Source organism: Bombina bombina, chromosome 1 (assembly GCF_027579735.1).
Source record: "Bombina bombina isolate aBomBom1 chromosome 1, aBomBom1.pri, whole genome shotgun sequence".
NCBI lineage: Eukaryota > Metazoa > Chordata > Amphibia > Anura > Bombinatoridae > Bombina > Bombina bombina.
Window position 1 is genome coordinate 415,657,333 of NC_069499.1, and position 25,525 is coordinate 415,682,857.

General features: G+C 40.5%; 1 protein-coding gene across 3 annotated transcripts in view; it reads left to right on the top strand.

Annotated features, from left to right (window-relative positions):
• TANC1 (tetratricopeptide repeat, ankyrin repeat and coiled-coil containing 1) overlaps nucleotides 1-25,525 on the top strand; it is a 439,674-nt gene that overhangs the window by 336,018 nt on the left and 78,131 nt on the right. For all 3 annotated transcript variants that reach the window (XM_053698331.1, XM_053698330.1, XM_053698332.1), the window contains one exon: nucleotides 8,016-8,201. In XM_053698331.1, the coding sequence (XP_053554306.1) occupies nucleotides 8,016-8,201 (186 nt within the window). The remainder of the gene's footprint in view (nucleotides 1-8,015; nucleotides 8,202-25,525) is intronic.

Below are 25,525 nucleotides of genomic sequence, written 5' to 3' on the forward strand. Positions count from 1 at the left end.
GGTCAGGTCAGCCTATAATTCGGATGATGGTGAGGCAGGGGCTAAAGGCAGATGATTGATCATCACATCAGATCCAGATGATGACTGACTGAATCTCAGATATTTTTAGTCCGACTCCTGCCGACCCCTGTGCTGAGCCTGTCCCTGAGTGTAAGTTACTAGTAAAGTATTGGCACTACTGCAGCTGGAGCTAGCTAGTAATCTAACTTCCCTCACGCTGACCAGTGACCAAGTCTCCCTCCTAGGCTCAGTCTGACAGCTCACGACTGAGTACTGACCCTACTGTCACTGACTCTTTATAGGCACCTATCAATGACACGCCCCCTAATTTTGAAGAGCACGGGCGGCATAGACTGCTAAGACTGCATGAAGACTGCATGCTGTGGATCATGTGGGCACGGCCACCCAACCCCCAACCCAGCTGCAGTTAAAAAAAAAAAAGTTTTTAAAAAACTGCCCTCCCCCGCCGGCGGGGAGTTTAAAAAAAAATTAAGTGGTGTGTGTGCAATAAAAAATTACACTTGCGCTGCCCGCACGGTCTGATAACCCTCAAAACGGGACAAAATGACTATTAATAAAGAAAAGACGGGACAGGGGAAAAAACATAAAATAAAGGTACTTTCTTCTGTTAAGTGTGATCAGTCCACGGGTCATCATTACTTCTGGGATATTACTCCTCCCCCAACAGGAAGTGCAAGAGGATTCACCCAGCAGAGCTGCATATAGCTCCTCCCTCTACGTCACTCCCAGTCATTCTCTTGCACCCAACGACTAGATAGGATGTGTGAGAGGACTATGGTGATTATACTTAGTTTTATATCTTCAATCAAAAGTTTGTTATTTTAAAATAGCACCGGAGTGTGTTATTACCTCTCTGGCAGAGTTTGAAGAAGAATCTACCAGAGTTTTGCTATGATTTTAGCCGGAGTAGTTAAGATCATATTGCTGTTCTCGGCCATCTGAGGAGTGAGGTAAACTTCAGATCAGGGAACAGCGGGCAGATGAATCTGCATAGAGGTATGTAGCAGTTTTTATTTTCTGACAATGGAATTGATGAGAAAATCCTGCCATACCGATATAATGTCATGTATGTATACTTTACACTTCAGTATTCTGGGGAATGGTACTTCACTAGAATTACACTGTAAGAAATACATAAAGCTGTTTAATAACTAGAGATTATGTTTAACGTTTTTGCTGGAATGTAAAATCGTTTTCATTTGCTGAGGTACTGTGTGAATAAATGTTTGGGCACTATTTTTCCACTTGGCAGTTGCTTAATCTGTTTTTCTGACAGTTTCTGTTCTCCCTCACTGCTGTGTGTGAGGGGGAGGGGCCGTTTTTTGGCGCTTTTTCTATGCATCAAATATTTCAGTCAGCAACTCATTGTATTCCCTGCATGATCCCGGTTCATCTCTACAGAGCTCAGGGGTCTTCAAAACTTATTTTGAGGGAGGTAATTTCTCTCAGCAGAGCTGTGAGAATTATAGTTTGACTGAGATAAAAAACGTTTATTCTGTAATTTGTTTCCTGCTTTCAGAATTTGTTATCTTTGCTAATGGGATTAAACCTTTGCTAAAGTTGTGTTGTTTACAAGGATTGAGGCTATAACTGTTTCAATTTATTAATTTTCAACTGTCATAGATCTTCTGTGCTTCTTAAAGGCACAGTACATTTTAATATTATTCTAATTGAATTGTATTTCCAAGTTGCAAGTTTATTTGCTAGTGTGTTAAACATGTCTGATTCAGAGGATGATACCTGTGTCATTTGTTGCAATGCCAAAGTGGAGCCCAATAGAAATTTATGTACTAACTGTATTGATGCTACTTTAAATAAAAATCAATCTGTACAAATTGAACAAATTTCACCAAACAACGAGGGGAGAGTTATGCCGACTAACTCGCCTCACGTGTCAGTACCTACATCTCCCGCTCAGAGGGAGGTGCGTGATATTGTAGCGCCGAGTACATCTGGGCGGCCATTACAAATCACATTACAGGATATGGCTACTGTTATGACTGAGGTTTTGGCTAAATTACCAGAACTAAGAGGTAAGCGTGATCACTCTGGGGTGAGAACAGAGTGCGCTGATAATATTAGGGCCATGTCAGACACTGCGTCACAGGTGGCAGAACATGAGGACGGAGAACTTCATTCTGTGGGTGACGGTTCTGATCCAAACAGACTGGATTCAGATATTTCAAATTTTAAATTTAAACTGGAAAACCTCCGTGTATTACTAGGGGAGGTGTTAGCGGCTCTGAATGATTGTAACACAGTTGCAATACCAGAGAAAATGTGTAGGTTGGATAATTATTTTGCGGTACCGACGAGTACTGAGGTTTTTCCTATACCTAAGAGACTTACTGAAATTGTTACTAAGGAGTGGGATAGACCCGGTGTGCCGTTCTCACCCCCTCCGATATTTAGAAAAATGTTTCCAATAGACGCCACCACAAGGGACTTATGGCAAACGGTCCCTAAGGTGGAGGGAGCAGTTTCTACCTTAGCTAAGCGTACCACTATCCCGGTGGAGGATAGCTGTGCTTTTTCAGATCCAATGGATAAAAAGTTAGAGGGTTACCTTAAGAAAATGTTTGTTCAACAAGGTTTTATATTGCAACCCCTTGCATGCATTGCGCCGATCACGGCTGCAGCGGCATTCTGGATTGAGTCTCTGGAAGAGAACATTGGTTCAGCTACTCTGGACGACATTACGGACAGGCTTAGAGTCCTTAAACTAGCTAATTCATTCATTTCGGAGGCCGTAGTACATCTTACTAAACTTACGGCGAAGAATTCAGGATTCGCCATTCAGGCACGCAGGGCGCTGTGGCTAAAATCCTGGTCAGCTGATGTTACTTCTAAGTCTAAATTGCTTAATATACCTTTCAAAGGGCAGACCTTATTCGGGCCCGGGTTGAAAGAGATTATCGCTGACATTACAGGAGGTAAAGGCCATGCCCTGCCTCAGGACAAAGCCAAAGCCAAGACTAGACAGTCTAATTTTCGTTCCTTTCGTAATTTCAAAGCAGGAGCAGCATCAACTTCCTCTGCACCAAAACAGGAAGGAGCTGTTGCTCGCTACAGACAAGGCTGGAAACCTAACCAGTCCTGGAACAAGGGCAAGCAGACTAGGAAACCTGCTGCTGCCCCTAAAACAGCATGAATTGAGGGCCCCCGATCCGGGATCGGATCTAGTGGGGGGCAGACTTTCTCTCTTCGCCCAGGCTTGGGCAAGAGATGTTCAGGATCCCTGGGCGCTAGAGATAATATCTCAGGGATACCTTCTGGACTTCAAATACTCTCCTCCAAGAGAGAGATTTCATCTGTCAAGATTGTCAACAATCCAGACAAAGAAAGAGGCGTTTCTACGCTGCGTACAAGAGCTCTTGTTAATGGGAGTAATCCATCCAGTTCCACGATCGGAACAGGGACAGGGGTTTTACTCAAATCTGTTTGTGGTTCCCAAAAAAGAGGGAACTTTCAGACCAATCCTGGACTTAAAGATCCTAAACAAATTCCTAAGAGTTCCATCGTTCAAGATGGAGACTATTCGGACAATTTTACCTATGATCCAAGAGGGTCAATACATGACCACTGTAGATTTAAAAGATGCTTACCTTCACATACCAATTCACAAAGATCATTATCGGTACCTAAGGTTTGCCTTCCTAGACAGGCATTACCAGTTTGTGGCTCTTCCATTCGGATTGGCTACAGCTCCAAGAATCTTCACAAAGGTTCTGGGTGCTCTTCTGGCGGTACTAAGACCGCGGGGAATCTCGGTAGCTCCATACCTAGACGACATTCTGATACAAGCTTCAAGCTTTCAAACTGCCAAGTCTCATACAGAGTTAGTGCTGGCATTTCTAAGGTCACATGGATGGAAGGTGAACGAAAAGAAAAGTTCACTCGTTCCACTCACAAGAGTTCCCTTCCTGGGGACTCTTATAGATTCTGTAGAAATGAAGATTTACCTGACAGAGGACAGGCTAACAAGACTTCAAAGTGCTTGCCGCACCCTTCATTCCATTCAACACCTGTCAGTGGCTCAATGCATGGAGGTAATCGGCTTAATGGTAGCGGCAATGGACATAGTACCCTTTGCACGCTTACACCCTCAGACCACTGCAACTGTGCATGCTAAGTCAGTGGAATGGGGATTACTCAGACTTATCCCCTTCTCTGAATCTGGATCAAGAGACCAGAAATTCTCTTCTATGGTGGCTTTCTCGGCCACATCTGTCCAGGGGGATGCCATTCAGCAGACCAGACTGGACAATTGTAACAACAGACGCCAGCCTTCTAGGTTGGGGTGCCGTCTGGAATTCTCTGAAGGCTCAGGGACAATGGAGTCAGGAGGAGAGTCTCCTGCCAATAAACATTCTGGAATTGAGAGCAGTTCTCAATGCCCTCCTGGCTTGGCCCCAGTTGACAACTCGGGGGTTCATCAGGTTTCAGTCGGACAACATCACGACTGTAGCTTACATCAACCATCAGGGAGGGACAAGAAGCTCCCTAGCTATGATGGAAGTATCAAAGATAATTTGCTGGGCAGAGTCTCACTCTTGCCACCTGTCAGCAATCCACATCCCGGGAGTGGAGAACTGGGAGGCGGATTTCTTAAGTCGTCAGACTTTTCATCCGGGGGAGTGGGAACTTCATCCGGAGGTCTTTGCCCAAATACTTCGACGTTGGGGCAAACCAGAGATAGATCTCATGGCGTCTCGACAGAACGCCAAGCTTCCTCGTTACGGGTCCAGATCCAGGGATCCAGGAGCAGTCCTGATAGATGCTCTGACAGCACCTTGGGACTTCAGGATGGCTTACGTGTTTCCACCCTTCCCGTTGCTTCCTCGATTGATTGCCAGAATCAAACAAGAGAGAGCATCAGTGATTCTAATAGCACCTGCGTGGCCACGCAGGACTTGGTATGCAGACCTGGTGGACATGTCATCCTGTCCACCTTGGTCTCTACCTCTGAAACAGGACCTTCTGATACAGGGTCCCTTCAAACATCAAAATCTAACTTCTCTGAAGCTGACTGCTTGGAAATTGAACGCTTGATTTTATCAAGACGTGGGTTTTCTGAGTCAGTTATTGATACCTTAATACAGGCTAGGAAACCTGTTACCAGAAAGATTTACCATAAGATATGGCGTAAATACCTATATTGGTGTGAATCCAAAGGTTACTCTTGGAGTAAGGTTAGGATTCCTAGGATATTGTCTTTTCTACAAGAAGGTTTAGAAAAGGGTTTATCTGCTAGTTCATTAAAGGGACAGATCTCAGCTCTGTCCATTCTGTTACACAAACGTCTGTCAGAAGTTCCTGACGTCCAGGCTTTTTGTCAGGCTTTGGCCAGAATTAAGCCTGTGTTTAAAACTGTTGCTCCACCATGGAGTTTAAACCTTGTTCTTAATGTTTTACAGGGCGTTCCGTTTGAACCCCTTCATTCCATTGATATAAAGTTGTTATCTTGGAAAGTTCTATTTTTAATGGCTATTTCCTCGGCTCGAAGAGTCTCTGAATTATCAGCTTTACATTGTGATTCTCCTTATTTGATTTTTCATTCGGATAAGGTAGTCCTGCGTACTAAACCTGGGTTCTTACCTAAGGTAGTTACTAACAGGAATATCAATCAAGAGATTGTTGTTCCTTCTTTATGCCCAAATCCTTCTTCAAAGAAGGAACGTCTACTGCACAACCTGGATGTAGTCTGTGCTCTAAAATTTTACTTACAGGCAACTAAGGAATTTCTACAAACGTCTTCTCTGTTTGTCATTTACTCTGGGCAGAGGAGAGGTCAAAAAGCTTCCGCTACCTCTCTTTCTTTTTGGCTTCGTAGCATAATTCGTTTAGCTTATGAGACTGCTGGACAGCAGCCTCCTGAAAGAATTACAGCTCATTCTACTAGAGCTGTGGCTTCCACTTGGGCCTTCAAGAATGAGGCCTCTGTTGAACAGATTTGCAAGGCTGCAACTTGGTCTTCGCTTCATACTTTTTCCAAATTTTACAAATTTGACACTTTTGCTTCATCGGAGGCTATTTTTGGGAGAAAGGTTCTTCAGGCAGTGGTTCCTTCTGTATAAAGAGCCTGCCTATCCCTCCCCTTCATCCGTGTACTTTTGCTTTGGTATTGGTATCCCAGAAGTAATGATGACCCGTGGACTGATCACACTTAACAGAAGAAAACATAATTTATGCTTACCTGATAAATTCCTTTCTTCTGTAGTGTGATCAGTCCACGGCCCGCCCTGTTTTTAAGGCAGGTAAATATTTTTTTAATTATACTCCAGTCACCACTTCACCCTTGGCTTTTCCTTTCTCGTTGGTCCTTGGTCGAATGACTGGGAGTGACGTAGAGGGGAGGAGCTATATGCAGCTCTGCTGGGTGAATCCTCTTGCACTTCCTGTTGGGGAGGAGTAATATCCCAGAAGTAATGATGACCCGTGGACTGATCACACTACAGAAGAAAGGAATTTATCAGGTAAGCATAAATTATGTTGTCCCTTTCAAAACGGGACATATGGTCAGCCTAGATATATACCTGCTCCTCATCAGAGCAGTTCATGACAAGTTCAGCTCCATTGAAATGAGGGAAGTCACATTTATCGCATAATGAAGGACCTCTAAATACAGTAAAATTGAATAACTGACAAACGCACAGTAAAAAGACAATGCAATAGCACTTACTGTGAGTTTAAATGAGCAATAAAATACTTTCTGGAAAATTTAAAAGTTGATGCAATTTTCCTTCCCCTGTATCATGTGACAGCCATCAGCCAATCACAAATTGCATATGTGTATGCTGTACACTTTGCACATGCTCAGTAGGAGCATCAGACATTCTGCATATACAAAGATTGTGCTTGTTTTGATACAAGAAGTAAATTAGAATTTATTTATTTTTATTGTATGCTTTTCTAAATCATGAAACTTTAATGTTGACTCAAGTGTCCCTTTAAGGACAGCCACTTAAAATGGTATGAATCGAGATTTAGGTGAAAAATCTGGACCATTTCTCCAAATTGCCCCCAAACACCACAGATTGCCCACAGTCAGCCACTTCTTGTTTCAGTGAGAATACTTTACCCTAAGAAAATAGACATTCAGGTATTTTACAATTACAAACATTCACAAAGCCCGTTCTGCAATCATGTTACTTAAGTATTGCTAGAAAAGGGAAGTGCGGCTCAATGAGTTTATAAATATATAAAATTATTAAACTGTCATACATTTTATTTTTTAAATGCATCATGGTGATCCCTAGCTGCTTGTTAGTCTAAACGGCACTTAAAGGGAAAGTAAAGTAAAAATTAAACTTTCATGATTCAGATAGGGGAATTGGTAATAAAGGGATTATCTGTATTTCTAAACAGGAACATTTTTCAAGTAGACTGTCCCTTTAAATATGTGTTTGTAGTTAAGTTTTAAGTGTAAAAGCATTTGATTACTTCACTGTTGCTTGCAAATAACTACGGTTTAACCCCTGTAGTGGGATTAAACTCATAGATAAAGTCAGCCCCAGAGCAGCAATGCACTGCCGGGAGTAAGCTGAACACATCTGATAAGCCAATGGGAGGCATATATGTGTAGTCACCAATTAGCAGCTAGTTCTCAATAGTGCATTTGCTGTTCCTGAGCCTGCCTAGGAATGTTTTTCAAGAAAGGATACCAAGAGAAATAAATATGTTAGAGAACAACATTAAATTAAAAGTCTCTTAAAGTTGAATGTTCTCATTAACTTTCATGTAAGTTTCAGGTCTCTGTTCAGCAGTTGGTACCTATATTTTATTTTTTATCCCTTCACTTCAACTCTTCAATGCACTCCCATTTTAGCATTACATTTGTATCCTGTCAATATTAGCTGTGCCTTTTCTATCCCATTGTGTCCTGTATAAAAAAAATATAGTCAAATCATAGCATTACTGTGTTTCAGGGCTGTGAAGGTTATATCTGCATTTATAATTAATTTGACTATTAATGTGCATATTCTTTGATGTAGGTTGATCATGTCGACAAGAAAGGACAGAGCGCCCTGGTACACAGCGCTTTGCGGGGGCATTGTGATATCCTTAAATACTTGCTCAGTTGTGATTGGACACCATCAAGTCCGCAACAAAACTATGTGAGAAAAAGCCACGCATTGCAGCAATCCCTGACAGCTGCGGCCAGCATGGGGCATACTGAGGTAGGTTATATCATGAATGTGCGGCCGTAGAACAATTATTGTTGTTGGTGAAGAATACTGAGTTTATAGTTGCTGAAGTGTTTAGTTTGAGTACATAGAGATGCATTATACTTTAAACAATAATACGTTAGAAGCATGTGCTGGATTTATTAGGGCAATTGTTGAGCCAATTAAACCTTATATGTTACTAGGTTTTATTAAATAACAAATATTTATTGTTTACATAGTATTTCATGATCTAAAAATACAAACACACAAATGTTCATAAGATGTAAGCACTGAAAAAAAAAAAAAGCTCATGCAGCAGGAGTCGCCAGGACAAGGTATTGTATTGCACTTGAGACCCCCAGCTGAGTGCAGGGACCCTAATGTGGCAATTAATGATGGTTGCTTTAGGAATCATTGCAGCCCAGTGAATTGGCGATCACCCCTGCAGAGAAGTGTTAGCTACTGCACAAGAACAATGAGAGGAGGGGTTTTTTACAGCCAAGGAGAGAGCTATAAGCTGACAAGCTCATATTTCACTATTGTGTTAAAAAGCAGAGAATAAACCTTTATGGAGCCAGACTTTCATATCATATGATATGTGGTAAGGAACAGTAAAACAAGAGGACAGTTCTTCAATGCTTCTGTTTCATTTCAGAAGTTATAGCTTAAAAACTCGGTCTAATTGACAGTGGGACATAAAACTATGTTGTTTTTACCAGATACATATGTTTAATGCAAAAGCAATTATATGAAGCCATAAATAATTTAATATGAAAGCAGATGTCAATATACAGGTGACATTATGGGGCCTATCTATCAAGCTCCGAATGGAGCCCTTGTTCCTGGCGAGCCTGCAGGATCACCAGAAACACCAGGTATGAAGCAGCGGTCTAAAGACCGCTGCTCCATAACCCTGTCCGCCTGCTCTGAGCAGGTGGACAAACATCGCCGGAATTCAACCCGATCGAGTACGATCGGGTTGATTGACACCCCCCTGTGATTGGCCGCGAGTCTGCAAGGGGCGGCGTTGCACCAGCAGCTCACAAGAGCTACTGGTGCAATGCTGAATACGGAGAGCGTATTGCTTTCCGCATTCAGCGATATCTGTCGGACCTGATCCGCACTGTCGGACCAGGTCTGACAGACATATGATAAATAGGCCTCTGTATCTCTTTGGAACAGGCTACAGGAATTGCAATGAGAAAATGTGTCCTTCTGTAATTCTGTATATTTTACCAGAACATATAAGTAATTTGCTAACTGTGAGAGCAATGACAGAAAGCAGTTTCATGAGTGCATATTTCAAAAAACATTTGAGGCTATTTAGAGCAGGTTTGCATGACCGAGCCTGCAATCACATATTTATGTTTAAATCTTTTATTAGGTTTATTATTTTTACAGAAAAATTAAGCAGAATAATACATCAGTAAGGCATATCTATTTAAATATAAGCATAATCAAAGGTCCTGATATCTCCACATGTATCCAACTTTTAATGAAGACATTCCATCCTGACCTGTTATCTCAATAATGATATGCACAGATATACAAACTTGTAAAGAATACAGAAGAAAAGGAATCAGAAGATAAGGAAAAGGAAAAGAGGAGGGAAGAAGAAGAAAGAAAAAGAAACCCAGAGGATTCAGTGCTACCTCATCTGTCTATATCCAGCTCGTAGATATATTATCATTTATCCCCCTAGTATGGGGTCTCCCAGAGAGCATGAGTAGAAGTAGAGTGGGGAAAGGAGAGAAGGAGTGCACAGGTAAGAAAAAGAAAAGGGGTGATTTAGAGTAGAACAGGGCTCCTGGGCTCCCCCCCCCCCCCCCGATCATCGCAAACCATGAATCCTGCCCCTCTAATGAATCCTATCGGGGGTTAAGTGGCTAAGTCCTTATTAAGTGTCCAATAAAACCAGACTCTTTCAAATTGGGGTTGAGTGTCTAGAATTTTAGAAGCTGCTTCATACATACGGTACGTTAGGTTTAATTTATTCCTCACCTCTTCCCATGCCGGGGCCCTCACCTTCCAGTATCTTGCGATACACGTTCTGGTGACCGTGCATGCTATCTTAATGAATGTGTTTATCTGTTTGTTGTAATGTGGGAACGGATCATGTAGTAGGGCCTGTGTTGGTTTTAGCACAATTTGATCTTCTAAGACCACCCCTAGGAGGGAGGACAACCGAGCCCAAATAGGCTGTATTAAGGGGCAGTCCCACCACATGTGGAGATATGAACCCACTTCTCCACAGCCTCTATAACAGAATCTATTATTTGTGATAGTCATATGATGTGTCCTAGTTGGGGTTAGATACCACCTATAGATGGTCTTAATAGTATTTTCTCTTAAGTCGGCGCTAAGTAGGCCAGCGCACGCCGACTGTAGAATCTCATCCCAATCTTTTTTGAGTTTATGTATGTTTAAGTCTTTTTCCCAACTTAAGATTATTGAGGGTTTTGTAGAATTATTTTGGGTTTGTATCTCTACGTATAGTTTAGATATCATCTTTTTAGGCCTGTGAGCTGAGTACATTAAAGACTCTGTAAGAGATGAGGTATGGTTCCCACCTAGTCTAGTATAGTGTTGAATAGCGGAGTTAACTTGGAGGTACTGAAACCATAGCAACTTCTGAGGTGTTATTTGAGTTTGAATTTGTGTGAATGTCTTGGATTTACCACCCTCCAACCAATCTGCGACCCTGTACAGTCCCTTGTTTGCCCATTTATCCACCGTCAGCTGGGTGTCAGAAGTGAAGAGATATCTCATTGGGCGCATGATCGATTGAGTGGGAGATAGTTTAAGTTGTTTACTTACTAGAGACCATAGGTGAGTGGTGTGGTCGGCGACATGTGAACGATACCTAGTTAGTGCTTTGTCTGTCGTTTGTTTGCACCATAGTATATCATCCGTGTGAGTGGATCCCCTTAGGTCTGCTTCAAGCTTGGGCCAGAGGACTAAGCCTTTCCCTCCCCCCACTAGCAGTGTTTGTGCTAATCTCGCTGCTTTGTAATATTCGATTATGTTGGGAGCCCCTATTCCTCCTAGGCTTTTATGTTTTGTTATGAGTGAGGATGCTATCCTAGCCATTTTTTTCCCCCTAATGAAGGTCAAAAGTTCCGCCTGCATTTTTTTCAAGTCTGATATCGGGACCTCAATGGGGAGCGTCCTAAATAAATATAGTAGCCGGGGCAAAATCGTCATCTTTACAGATGCAAGCCTACCCATCCAAGAGAATGGATGCAGCTTCCACTTGGCTAGGTCTCTCCTAATATTTTTATATATGACTTCATAATTATGTTTGATTATAGAGAACCGAGATAGCACACAGAGTCTCTATAGAAGTGCGCAAATGATCACAGCATATGGCTAATGGCGGATTCGGCAAACGGCAATCCAGGCAGCTCTCTCAGGAATGATGAGTGGACAACGGGAACCTGTGGATTTATTTTTCTCTGGTGCTTATAGTCCTTATTAGTACAACTATCGGTAATTAGGGTCATCTGTCAGAGTTTTATTCAGTCACCCTACCCATATCCATACGAGTTCAATATCCACCAATTAGGGCCATCCGTTAGAGTTGTATCCAAATAGATCCATATATAGAACTTCGACATGGTATTTTATCGCTGGTCCTCTTAGTCTTATCCTTATATTATTCAAGGATCGCTCTTTCCCCCCCCCCCCCCCCCCCCTCCCCCCCACCTTTTAACAAACACTTATCTTAATCTTTATTTCATTTATTGATTTATCTGATTTATTATTTATTATTTTTTAAACATCACTCAGCCCCTTCTGCCAAACTGGACCATTATTTATTCATTTTTATCTTCTGGTCTAAATCTTTTAATGACACTGGGTTTTTACGATACATTATTAGATTTTATTAAACTACGATCTTAATTTGTGAGCGTTTTAATTTTTTAATTCTTCATATGTTGCATATTGTTACAATAATATTTATTACATGTATGATCTGAATGTGTATATTCACTGTAAGGACAGACCAATTACAAACATATAATTCAGAATGTATGAAATATTTGTGTATGTTATTTGTTGTTGGTAGTTCATCCTTAGCTCCTGGCTCCTGGGACACCTCCTACTTGATTCACATTCTATCATCAGTCATGTCCACCTGGAGGTGTGTCAGTAGCAGGAGCTCTGTGATTGACACAGGTGTGTTATAAATAGAGCAGGTATTTTCATGTATTAGTATCAGCCTGATGAAACGACTATTTGTTGAGAAACGCGTTGCTGTACGCTTGTTTTTATCTGTTTGTACTCAATAAATGTATTTTTGAGCACATCACACCTGCCTGTTTTCTATTACCATTGCCGCTGGAGGAATTTGGCTACGTTCCTGATCCCCTTTGGAGGTCCGCTGTGTCGAGTTCCCTTCGACTCTATTGGTTCCCCTGCTGGGTTTACTCTGACGCTGCTTGCCGAGTGACGTTTGCCTAGCGTACTGAGTTTACGCCTGTCTGACGGGCGACCTTTGGTTCCGTCCTGCCTGTCTGGGTACACGTTTGTACCGCCGCTCTTGTGAGTAACACTCTGTGTGGGGGGTTCGCCGCTTATGTGTGTCCCTTTGCTGTCTAAAACGATACTTGTCCCATGAGGCGCCTCTTCCATCTGTCATCCATAATTATGTTTGTATAACTGGGTGACTAGTGGGGTTAAGTAGATCCCCAAGTACTTAAGAGAATGCGCAGGCCACTTCATATCAAAGTTGGCTTCAATGAGTTTTTTTGTGTGTGGTGGAAGTCCTAGTGATAATGCTTCACACTTGTCATGGTTAATTTTGTATCCTGAGATTTGAGAAAATTCTTCTAGGGTTTTGTACAGGTTGGGTAGGGAGATTAGTGGTTTAGTCAATGTAAGTAAGATGTCATCTGCAAATAGTGTTAGTTTGTATTCCCGGTCTCCTATCTTTACTCCCGAGATATCTACATTCTGTCTAATTTTGGCTGCCAACGGTTCAATGCATAATGCAAAAATGAGGGGCGACAGGGGGCAACCCTGTCTGGTACCATTTAGGATAGGGAAAGATTTCGATTTATAACCTGAGATGGACACTTGGGCTGTTGGTGTAGAATAGATCTTTCTCAGAGCTGTAATAAAAGATCCCCGAAATCCCATCTGATTTAAAACTGCCATCATGAATCTCCAGTCTATTCTATCAAATGCCTTCTCTGCATCCAACGAGAGGAGCAGAGAAGGCATCTTGGTGTTTCCCACAAATTCTATGATATTGATCAGCCTACGAACATTGTCTGGTGCTTCCCTGTCAATAACAAATCCCACCTGGTCTAAGTGTATCAGTTTCGGTAAAATAAGTTTAAGGCGGTTAGCTAATATTTTTGTTAGAATCTTCAAATCTTGATTAATGAGTGAGATGGGGCGATAACTTGAACAGAGTTTATGGTTTTTCCCTGGCTTTGGTATCACCACAATCCTAGCCTGCAATAAGTCCTCCGGAATATCATGTCCCTCCAGAATACAATTACATACGTCTGTGAGGTGGGGTACCAATACTCCTGTAAATGCTTTATAGTATTCACTAGCAAATCCATCTGGGCCTGCTGATTTCCCTGACTTAAGGTCTTTGATAACCCCGAGAACTTCCATATTAGTTATGGGAGAGTTTAAGCTATCTAGGTCTTCTTGTGATAGGGGATCTAAGTTTGTTTCCTCTAAAAATTTCTCAGTTTGGGAGGCTACCTGTTGTGAGTGTATTACTTTGGTACCGTCATATAGTTTCCCGTAGAAATCCGCAAAGGCATTCACTATTTGTTGTGGGTGAGACACTAAGGTGCCGCATGGAAGCATTATAGACAGTACCGAGGATGCCTTGCATCTCTCCCTGAGTTTGTGAGCCAGGAACTTGTCCGGTTTGTTAGCGTAAATGTAGTATTGTGTGTTGAGTTTCTGGATCGCTCTAATTGAGTGGTCATTTAAAAGTTTAGCTAGGTGTGTCCGTTTGGACTCTAACATGGGTAGTAAGTCTTGCCTGCGAGTTAGTCTGTGTCGTGTCTCCAGTTCCTGTATTTCGTCATGAAGTTGTGTAAGTAGAATCTTATTTTGTTTGTTGCGTATTGCTTTCGCTCTAATAAGTAGCCCTCTTAAGTATGCTTTATGTGCTGCCCATGGGGAAATGGGGTTTGATGTGGACCCTTTGTTTGTATTCCAAAATTCTGTGAGTGACGTCTGAAGTTTCTCCCTTATCAGGGGATCTTTGATAAGTAATGGATTGTAGGTCCATGTTCGTGTTCTCAAAGTATCTACAAAACCTTCTAGGTGTAGAGTGAGGATAGAGTGATCTGACCAAACACAGGGGTGTATTTTGGAGCTACCATAGAGAGGTTGCAATATTTGGCTGGTATAAATGTAGTCTATTCTCGTGTATTGTTTATGAGCTGAAGAATAAAAGGTTGTATCTGATGTTTGTCCATATAGTGTGGACCAAGAATCGATAAGTGAGTGTGGGGTCAAGTGTTCCTGAATGGCTTTAACTATTCTATTGTGTCTAAGCTGTTTGGGAGTCATTTTGGTACCTTTATCAGTGTGTTTGTTCAGTGTTATGTTGAAGTCACCTGCTACTATTATTTTGTGTTGGGACCAGTTAGTGAGTAAATCAGAGATATTCTGAAAAAATGAGTGTTGATTTTCATTCGGTGCATAGATATTGCACAAAACCACGTCAGCATCTTGTAGACGTCCCTTGACCAATACATATCTACCATCTTTATCTGCTATGGTGGATTCATGGGCAAAAGATAAGCTAGAGTGTATCAGTATCGAGACTCCCCTCTTTTTTGAATCTGTGGTAGCGTGATAATGTTGTGTGAAATGTTTGGCCCAGTATTTTGGGATAATATTTTGTGTAAAATGGGTTTCTTGGAGGAATATGATATTTGCTCCTAAGTGTTGGTACTGATTCATAGCAGTGCGCCTTTTAACATTAGTATTTAACCCTCGAACATTATGAGATATTAACTGAATTTGGGGTATCATGAGTGTATTGTGTTATGGGTGTATAACATTACCAGACCATCTATGAGCCACTGTGGTTTCTCTGTAGTTGTTTGGGTTTCCTCTTCAGGAAGGAGAGCGTGACTATATCTCTGCAAAGAGGGGAGAAGGTGAGCCCCCGAGCCCCTGGGAGATGAATAAGATAAAGTTAGAGCAAAAGAGTAGTACAGTTGAGAAAAAACACAATAAAATAAACAATAATACAAAAATAACTTAAACTTATGCCCGTCTCGCGGGTCCTTTACCGGCATAGAATCTAACAGTCCTATGCTAATACGAGGATTGCCTGCATTTTAATATATCTAACTTTGATATGCCAGCATAATATGAACTTTTTAAACTCTATTTAACAGTAAACTTTGCAACAATAAATTTGTTCAGTCCTTATCAGGGATAGCTTTCCCTAATGTGGCCTTTGTAGAATCCCAGCCTAAAAGACCAGGGTTGAGGACATTCAGCAATAGGTAACATATCCGGAGATATTTCCTCCCGAAGTCCCGGGCAACCTTTATGTGGAAATTTCTTGGGTTTGGAAAAGTAATTCTGTATTGAAGAACTTCCATATGTCCTGGTGGTGGAGTTTTAGATGTCTTATTTCTTTGTACCTTTGCGGGTCACTTTTGTCCATTTGGTTTGTTTTGGGGGGCCTGTTTGTTTTGGTGGGTGATCTTCTGTGGGGATGAGGGGGGACTCCAGTCCTAGGAGTTGACATGTATGGTCGATTTCTGCTGGTTCATGTATTGTAGTGGTTTTATTGTCTTTCAAGATATACAGAGCAAAGGGGAACCCCCATTTGTATTTAATTTGATGTTTTCTTAAAAGAGAGGTGAGTGGTCTCAATGAGCTTCTTCTTTGGAGTGTTCGGAGGCTGAGGTCCTGAAAAAATTGTATTACCGTCCCTTGAAATTTGAACGTTGGTTTGTTCCTGGAGGCTTGAAGAATCTTTTCCTTATCTTGGAAAAATGACATCTTGATGATGATATCCCTGGGTGGTGCTTCTCCTCTGGGCTTTGCCTTTAATGCCCTATGTGCTCTCTCTATGTCGTAATCTGCTTCTTCTGATTCCCCGGTTATATTGTGGAATAGTTGTTGTAGATATGTCGGTAGATCTGAACTAGCAATAGATTCTGGAACTCCTTTCAATCTTATATTGTTTCTGCGAGATCTATTTTCTAGATCATCAACCTTATCCTGTAGTTCCACGATGGTCTGTTGTTGTGTTTGGATAGTTTGGGAAGACGCTGCCAGTTCTTCTGTGATAGTGTCATTTTGCTCTTCCAAAGCATCTATTCTGCCTCCCAAATCCGCTAGGTCAGATCGTATATCTGTTAAGCTAGAAGTTACAGCATTATGCATAGTGTCCATTTTTTCCCATAACTTTTCAAAATTGTTAGCAAAATCCTGTTTAGAAATTAAATTTTTGAAGTCAGCTTTTGTCACCGGGTGCTTGTCCACATCTGTAGTGGAAGGTGCAGACTCAGTATCTGAGTCCCCTGTGTCCTCCATTGCTAAGGATTCTGAGTTCTTAGATTGCTTAGAGGGTTTAAAAAAAGAGCTCACTGTTGTGGATTTGTGTAATTTTTCTCCTCTAAGTGGTCTTTTAGCTGACATACTAATCGAGATAGAGAAGAGAAGACCAAAGCAGACCTTCAAGGATAGTTATTTCCAGATTCAAAGTCCCTTGTATAAATTGGTGAGCCCAGATATCATCTAGTGAAAGTAGATAAAGGGGTGAAACAGTTTAATTCAATTTTATCTTCACTTTTGCATAAGTTGATTTAAGCTGCTGCTTCTAATGTGTGTCAGAATTGTCTCTCCCTTCTGAATGCCTTTTATCCTTCTCGGCTCCGTATCACTGTGAGGTCATTACGTTTTAGCTAGGCCCCCAAAAACTGAGTTGGTTGTGGCTATGTAGCGACTTTATCCATGGTATATTAATAAAAACCTCAGCCTCTTTTTATATCAGTGTAACACTTTAAGACATCATCTCTCATGGTAGGAATATCCCCATCCCCACTTAGGTATTAGTTGTGCCCCCTCTCCTCCTCTATTAACAAGATGGTGGTTCCATGTGTTGCTACGTGATTTCAATCACTTCATCTGTCTAGCCGCTTAAGGCATGTAACCGTCTGAGTGCCCCCCAGGTTTTTCAATTATATGCTGCGTGTCGCGGTTCTCACCCGCTCTGCTCCAATATATCTGTCCGCTTTCGCGGCCTACCTGAGAGTCTCGTTAGGGTCGGAGAGGAGCGGTGTAGCTCCAAAGTCCCTCCAGCGCCCAAAGTACCTCCCCGGAGCGATGCAATGTAAAAATCAGCTCCTCTAGACGTACGCTGTTAGGGAAGATTGCAGGGTATGCATGGTCTCTTTTGGAAGACGGGTTGAGCTACCGGGATCTGTGGCTTCTTCCCTGCATGTCGTTTTGGCGCGAATGTCCTCGCTGTAGTATTAAAGTGTGGAAAGCGTTCCTGAATGTTGCAAGTCTCACATAATTCTCTTGTGTCAGTTAAGACACTTTTGCAGCTTTAGTCCTGTAATCCTGGCTTGCAATATATTATGATTATACTGGCTTTTTTATGTTTGCAGCTCAGAGCTTGGGATCTAAGCAGCCATCACCAAGCTCAGTCAGGCTCCGCCCCCCGCAATCACATATTTAAAGGGACATTAAACACTAGGGGCCCGATCCGATATGCAGCGTCGCCCGCAAAAGCCGGCGACGCCGAATTTTGCGCGGGTTTGGTATCCTATATACGGCGTAACCTAGAAGTTACGCTCGTATATTTCTGCCTTCGCCCGTAGTTTTTTGGGCCATAGGCAGGTATACCAAACCCGCGCAGTTTGGTATCCAATATACAGCGTAAGGACTTACGTGGCGAAAATGGAGAAATCTTACTCCATTTTCACCTCGCCACAAAATGCAGCCGTAGTAAGCCTTACGCTGTCTATTGGAGCCCCGTAACTCCCTAAACTACCTGCTAAATAAAACATAACACCTAACGCATGCGCAATGTCTATCTACCTGTCAACCGTGATCCCCCGCCGCAATCCCTAATAAAGTATTTAACCCCTAAACCGCCGCTCCTGGACCCCGCCGCCAGCTACATTAAAAGTATAACCCCCTAATGTGATCCCCCCTACACCGTCGCCAGCTACATTACCTACCCCGTAATGTGAGCCCCTTACACCGCTGCCACCTACATTACCTACCCCCTAATGTGAGCCCCCTACACCGCCGCCACCTACATTAACTACCCCCTAATGTGAGCCCCCTATACCGCCGCCACCTACATTAACTACCCCCTAATGTGAGCTCCTACCCCGCCGCCAGCTATATTACCTACCCCCTAATGTGAGCTCCTAACCCGCCGCCAGCTATATTAAAATGAATAACCCCTAATTTAATCCCCCTACACCGCCGCATATTAATTACATTAACCCCTAATTTAATCCCCCTACCCCGCCGTCAGCTATATTAATTACATTAACCCCTAATTTAATCCCCCTACCCCGCCGCCAGCTATATTAATTACATTAACCCCTAATTTAATCCCCCTACACCGCCGCCAGCTATATTAAAATTATTAAACCTTAATTTAATCCCCCTATACTGCCGCCAGCTATATTAAATACATTAACCCCTAATCTAATCCCCCTATACCGCCGACAGCTATATTAAATAGTTTAACCCCTAATCTAATCCCCCTACACCGCCGCCAGCTATATTAACTATATTAACCCTAATTATATTAGGGTTAATATAGTTATTATATTATATATATTAACTATATTAACCCTAATTATATTAGGGTTAATATAGTTAATATCGTTATTATATTATATATATATATATATATATATATATATATATATATATATATATATATAATAACCCTATCTAACTCTAACATCCCTAACTAAATTCTTATTAAAATAAATCTAATTAATATTAATATTATTAATTAAAATATTCCTATTTAAATCTAAATACTTACCTATAAAATAAACCCTAAGATAGCTACAATGTAATTAATAATTACATTGTAGCTATTTTAGGGTTTATATTTATTTTACAGGTAACTTGGTATTTATTTTAACTAGGTTCAATAGCTATTAAATAGTTAATAACTATTTAATAGCTACCTAGTTAAAATAATTACCAATTTACCTGTAAAATAAATCCTAACCTAAGTTACAAATACACCTACACTATAAATAAAATAAATAAACTACAAATATCTAAACTAAAATACAATTAAATAAACTAAACTAAATTACAAAAAAAAAACAATTAAATTGCAAAAAATAAAAAGATTACAAGCTTTTTAAGCTAATTACACCTATTCTAAGCCCCCTAATAAAATAATAAAGCCCCCAAAATAAAAAAAATGTCCCTACCCTATTCTAAAATACAAAAGTTAACAGCTCTATTACCTTACCAGCCCTTAAAAGGGCTTTTTGCGGGGCATGCCCCAAAGAAATCAGCTCTTTTGCCTGTAAAAAAAAAACACAATACCACCCCCAACATTACAACCCCCCACCCACATACCCCGACTCTAACCCAAACCCCCCTTAAATAAACCTAACACTACCCCCCTGAAGATCTCCCTACCTTGTGTTCACCCAGCCGGGCAGAACTCTTCATCCGATCCGGGCGATGTCTTCAATCAAGCGGCAGAGAAGAAGTCTTCCATCCGGCGATGTCTTCAATCAAGCGGCAGAGAAGAAGTCTTCCATCCGGCGATGTCTTCATTCAAGCGGCAACGAAGAAGTCTTCCATCCGGCGATGTCTTCAGTCAAGCGGCAGAGAAGAGGTCCTCCATCGGGGCAAAGTTTTCTTCCAAGCGGCATCTTCAATCTTCTTTCTTCGCTCCTCCGACGCGGAACATCCATCCGGCACGATGACTTCCCGACGAATGAGGTTCCTTTAAATGACGCCATCCAAGATGGCGTCAGTCGAATTCCGATTTCCTAATAGGATTATATCAGCCAATCGGAATTAAGGTAAAAAAATCTGATTGGCTGATTCAATCAGCCAATCAAATTCAAGTTCAATCTGATTGGCTGATTGGTTTGGTTTATTTAAGGGGGGTTTGGGTTAGAGTAGAGGTATGTGGGTGGTGGGTTGTAATGTTGGGTGGTGGTATTGTGTTTTTTTACAGGCAAAAGAGCTGATTTCTTTGGGGCATGCCCCGCAAAAGGCCCTTTTAAGGGCTGGTAAGGTAATAGAGCTGTTAACTTTTGTATTTTAGAATAGGGTAGGGACATTTTTTTATTTTGGGGGGCTTTATTATTTTATCAGGGGGCTTAGAATAGGTGTAATTAGCTTAAAAATCTTGTAATCTTTTTTTTATTTTTTGTAATTTAGTGTTTTTTTTTTTGTAGTTTAGTTTATTTAATTGTATTTTAGTTTAGATATTTGTAGTTTATTTAATTTATTGATAGTGTAGGTGTATTTGTAACGTAGGTTAGGATTTATTTTACAGGTAAATTGGTAATTATTTTAACTAGGTAGCTATTAAATAGTTATTAACTATTTAATAGCTATTGTACCTAGTTAAAATAAATACCAAGTTACCTGTAAAATAAATATAAACCCTAAAATAGCTACAATGTAATTATTAATTACATTGTAGCTATCTTAGGGTTTATTTTATAGGTAAGTATTTAGATTTAAATAGGAATATTTTAATTAATAATATTAATATTAATTAGATTTATTTTAATAAGAATTTAGTTAGGGATGTTAGAGTTAGATAGGGTTATTATACTTAATATATATATATAATATAATAACGATATTAACTATATTAACCCTAATATAATTAGGGTTAATATAGTTAATATATATAATATAATAACTATATTAACCCTAATATAATTAGGGTTAATATAGTTAATATAGCTGGCGGCGGTGTAGGGGATTAAATTAGGGGTTAATCTATTTAATATAGCTGGCGGCGGTATAGGGGGATTAGATTAGGGGTTAATGTATTTAATATAGCTGGCGGCGGTATAGGGGGATTAAATTAGGGGTTAATAATTTTAATATAGCTGGCGGCGGTGTAAGGGGCTCACATTAGGGGGTAGTTAATGTAGATGGCGGCGGGGTAGGAGCTCACATTAGGGGGTAATATAGATAATGTAGGTGGCGGCGGGGTCCGGGAGCGGCGGTTTAGGGGTTAATACATTTTTTATTGTTAGGGTAGTGAGGGGGGATAGCGGATAGAGGGTTAGACGTGTCGGGCTATGTCTGGGAGGCGTGTTAGACAGTACGGGAGATTTAATAATTTAGTCAGGTTTTGTAGGCGCCGGCAGTTTCTAAAGTGCCGTAAGTCACTGGTGACTACAGAAATTTGTACTTACGCAGATTTCTGGATATCGCTGGTTTATCGCTGGTTTATCAGACTTTAGCATCTGACGGCGCCGTATATAGGATAGCTCGAGTTGCGAGCTGAAACTACGGGCGGCGGGGGTTCCCTCACTTGCGCCACAAACTACGATCTTTATCGGATCGCGCCCTAGATTTTTCTTTGCATAAATGTTTTGTAGATGATCCATTTATATAGCCTATACAGTTTGTTTGTTTTTTTAAATGTATAGTTTTGCTTATTTTTAAATAACATTGCTCTGATTGTCAGGCTTCTAACCAAGCCCCAAAGTTTTAGGAGAATACTGATGAATACCTACTCCAGCTTGCTCCAGTTTGTGTAAAGAGTCTTTTCATATGAAGGGGGAGTGTCTGCTGTTTCCCACTTGCAGTGGGTGTTCTAGTAACCTTTTTAACAGAGCTAAACTGGGAGCTTCTAAGTACGTTTTTAAACTGTTTTATACTGGATTTTTATATCAGTATTTGTGCATATTATTCTTTATAGTAGTGTCTATTATATGCAGTTATATGAAAATTGGTGTATACTGTCCCTTTAAGTCAAAAATGTAAGTTTCATGATTCAGATAGTGTATGCAATATAAAAAAAATTAAATGTACTGTCATTATCACAACATGCACATTCTTTTTATATGCACACTTTCTGAGGCTCTAGATCCTACTGAGCATGTACAGTATATATGCATTTGTGATTGGTCTTGAATGATGCCTGTCACATGATACAGGCCGTTGGGAAAAGGGATTAACTTTGAAATTTGCCAGAACATATTCTACTGCTATTGCATTGTCTTTTTATTATGTATTTTTCAGTTATTTAATTCTGCTAAATTTAGTGGTCCTTTAAGAAGCAAAAAGTGCTTCTTTTGCCTCTCCTCTACCTCAGAGGTGGCAAGATCAATCACCCAGACACAAGCACGAGTGATTGACATGCGCTTGTGCAGGGGTGGCATTGCACAAGAAACCTCTTGTGCAATGTTAAATTTTGCCATACGAGGCAGCATCAGAAGTGGCAGTTGCAGGCCGACAGGTTCACTACTTGCGAACCTGTCCTCCTGCAGTGATAATAAGGGCAGATACCCAGTGAGGCAACTGGTGGTGTGACAGCATTATTTGATGCTTTTAGTTAGTTTTCCAGCCACAGAAGAGTATTGTTAGCTATTTAAAGGGCATGAAACCCAACATTTTTATTTCATGATTTGTATAGAGCAGTGATGGTTAACCTTGGTACCCCTGATGTTTTAGAAGTACATTTCCCATGATGCTCAACAAGACTGCTTGAATTCCTAAGCATCGTGGGAAATGTATTTTCAAAACATCTAAGGGTTGTCCAAGGTTAGTCATCACTGGTATAAAACATACAATTTTAACCCTTTGAGTGCTAATGACGGCTCTGAGCCGTCAGAGTTTCCCACTCTGGTGCTAATGACGGCTCAGAGCCGTCACTAGCACCCTCCCACCTTGAGGAAGATCTGGGGGCTCCCACCCGCTCCTACCCCAGCGATCGTGCCTGTAGAGTGACGGGCATCGCCGGGGCTTCCCGTTTTGCAATTTCCTTCGGTTATATAATTTGCTTCATTCTCGTGGTATCCTTTATTGAATAAGCAGCAACGCACTACTGGGAGCTAGCTGATTGCATTAGGTGAGCTAATAACATGAGGCATTATGTGCAGCCACCGATAAGCTCCTGAGCCTACCTAGGTATCTTTTTCAACAAAGAATACCAAGAGAACAAAACAAATTTGATAATAGAAGCCATTTGTAAAGTGGTTAAAATTCAAAATCTCTATCCGAATCACGAAATAAATAATTTGGGTTTCATGTCCCTTTAAGCTCACTTAAAAACATTACCTAAATAGGAAATATGTTTAGTGAAATGAAACAAACTGAAATTAAACATAAAATGTAAATTAAAAATGGTTCTGATTTTGAGCTTATTGTACACATCATTTAGTGCTGCATATAAACGTGTCACAGGCAAGGGAAGCAACTGTGTTATGTGTTGGAACATTTTACTTTTATGGTGCAGTTTGTAGGCAGCCTCAGATTGTTATGAGAAAAATAAAATAGGACTGTGGACTTAATTGAACTTGTAATGTTGAAATCAAATGATTGTGCTGCAGAGTTAAAGTGTTGTTTGCCAGACTATGAGATAACCTCTGCTTACAATATTCTGTTGGAAATCAGGAGCATATTTAAAACTCTATTATGTATGTGGAGTTTTACTTTAATCTTTATCGTTATTTCCATTTGGCCTCTCCTGGATTTAACATTGGACGGTTACTAACTCTGACGTAGAATAGACACTTTTTGAGGAATAAGTGTTTGGATAATATAACTCAAATTATTTTCAATTAATTCATGTATGCAATTGCCTCCAAACATAACTACTAAAGTATACTTTAGGATTCAATGATTCAATATTTAAACTAATCTAATATAATGTTAAAAATCTGCATATTATTCTCAGACTAAGGGGCAAATTTATTAAAGGTCTTGCGGACCTGATCCGACAGTGCGGATCAGGTCCGCAAGACCTCGCTGAATGCGGAGAGCAATACGCTCTCCGCATTTAACATTGCACCAGCAGCTCATAAAGAGCTGCTGGTGCAATGCCGCCCCCTGCTGACTCGCGGCCGCCAGCAGGGAGGTGTCAATCAACCGGATCGTACTCGATCGGGATGATTTCCGGCGATTCCTGTCTGCCTCATCAGAGCAGGCGGACAGGGTTATGGAGCAGCAGTCTTTAGACCGCTGCTTCATAACTTTTGTTTCTGGCGAGTCTGAATACTCGCCAGAAACACGGGCCCACAAGCTCTATACAGAGCTTGATAAATGGGCCCCTAATTGTTGCTTTGAATACATCATAGTGTCTAGCATATTTTTAGTGTTTGGTGTTGCTATTTAAAGGGATTTTGATATGATTACATATGATAGATAACGCAAAATAGCTCTCTGGTTTACATTCTCTGTCAGCTTCCAAAACCAATAGAACAAATTATTATTATTAATATTATTATTAATAATAATAATTTATTTACAGATTTCTATTATTGTCTCTACAATCCACCTAATGCACAGCTATCCTCGTTAACCTGGAAACAGAATAACTTTATTAAATGTATTCACTTGTGATTAGACAACACCTTTAAAGGGATAATAAATGTTGTCCCAGATCTTACATAATTCTGCACTGTAACGTTAGGAAAGCTTTTACTTTTTTTTAACTATTGCGTCACGGGCTCACTGTCTAACCAGAATGCCCCTGATCTCACTATCCAGCTACATAAAGTGTGCTCCTGCGCTAGGTAAAGCTGTCGCCAGCTAGCTCCCAGTACTATATTGCTGCTCAAACTAAATTTGAGGAGGTAAACAGAAACGTCTCTTAACATTGGATGCTGTGTCTGGTTCATGAATATAAAAGATAGATTTAGTAGTTTTGTGGTGTCTTAGTCATTTTAAAAATCGGCATTATCCTAACTTTAGGACATAATAATCATAAACTTATTTTTTGACACATGCAAATATTTTGCATTAAATTTAATTTACTGCTCAAAGGTAGTATTTTAAATTTAAACTATTTAAATGGTTCAAATATTTAAACCCTACATAAATAATAAATGTCACATAGTTAATAAAGGATAGATTTACCAATGAGAGAGGGACTATTCATGTGTAGAATGAGTAATCAATCATTGGTTAGATAACTTATATAGCATGGTCTATCAATAAAGAACTCCCTCTCTCCAGTTGCTTTTATTATATTTAAAGGATTACAAATATTTAAAGGATTCCTTTTCTGTTTTTTGCACAGAAAAGGAACACAAATTTTATCTAACATAATTAAATATAAGCTAAATTACCTACTTTTGTTCTCCAACGATGCTTCTTATCGTTATAAAATATAATTTTAGTTTTTG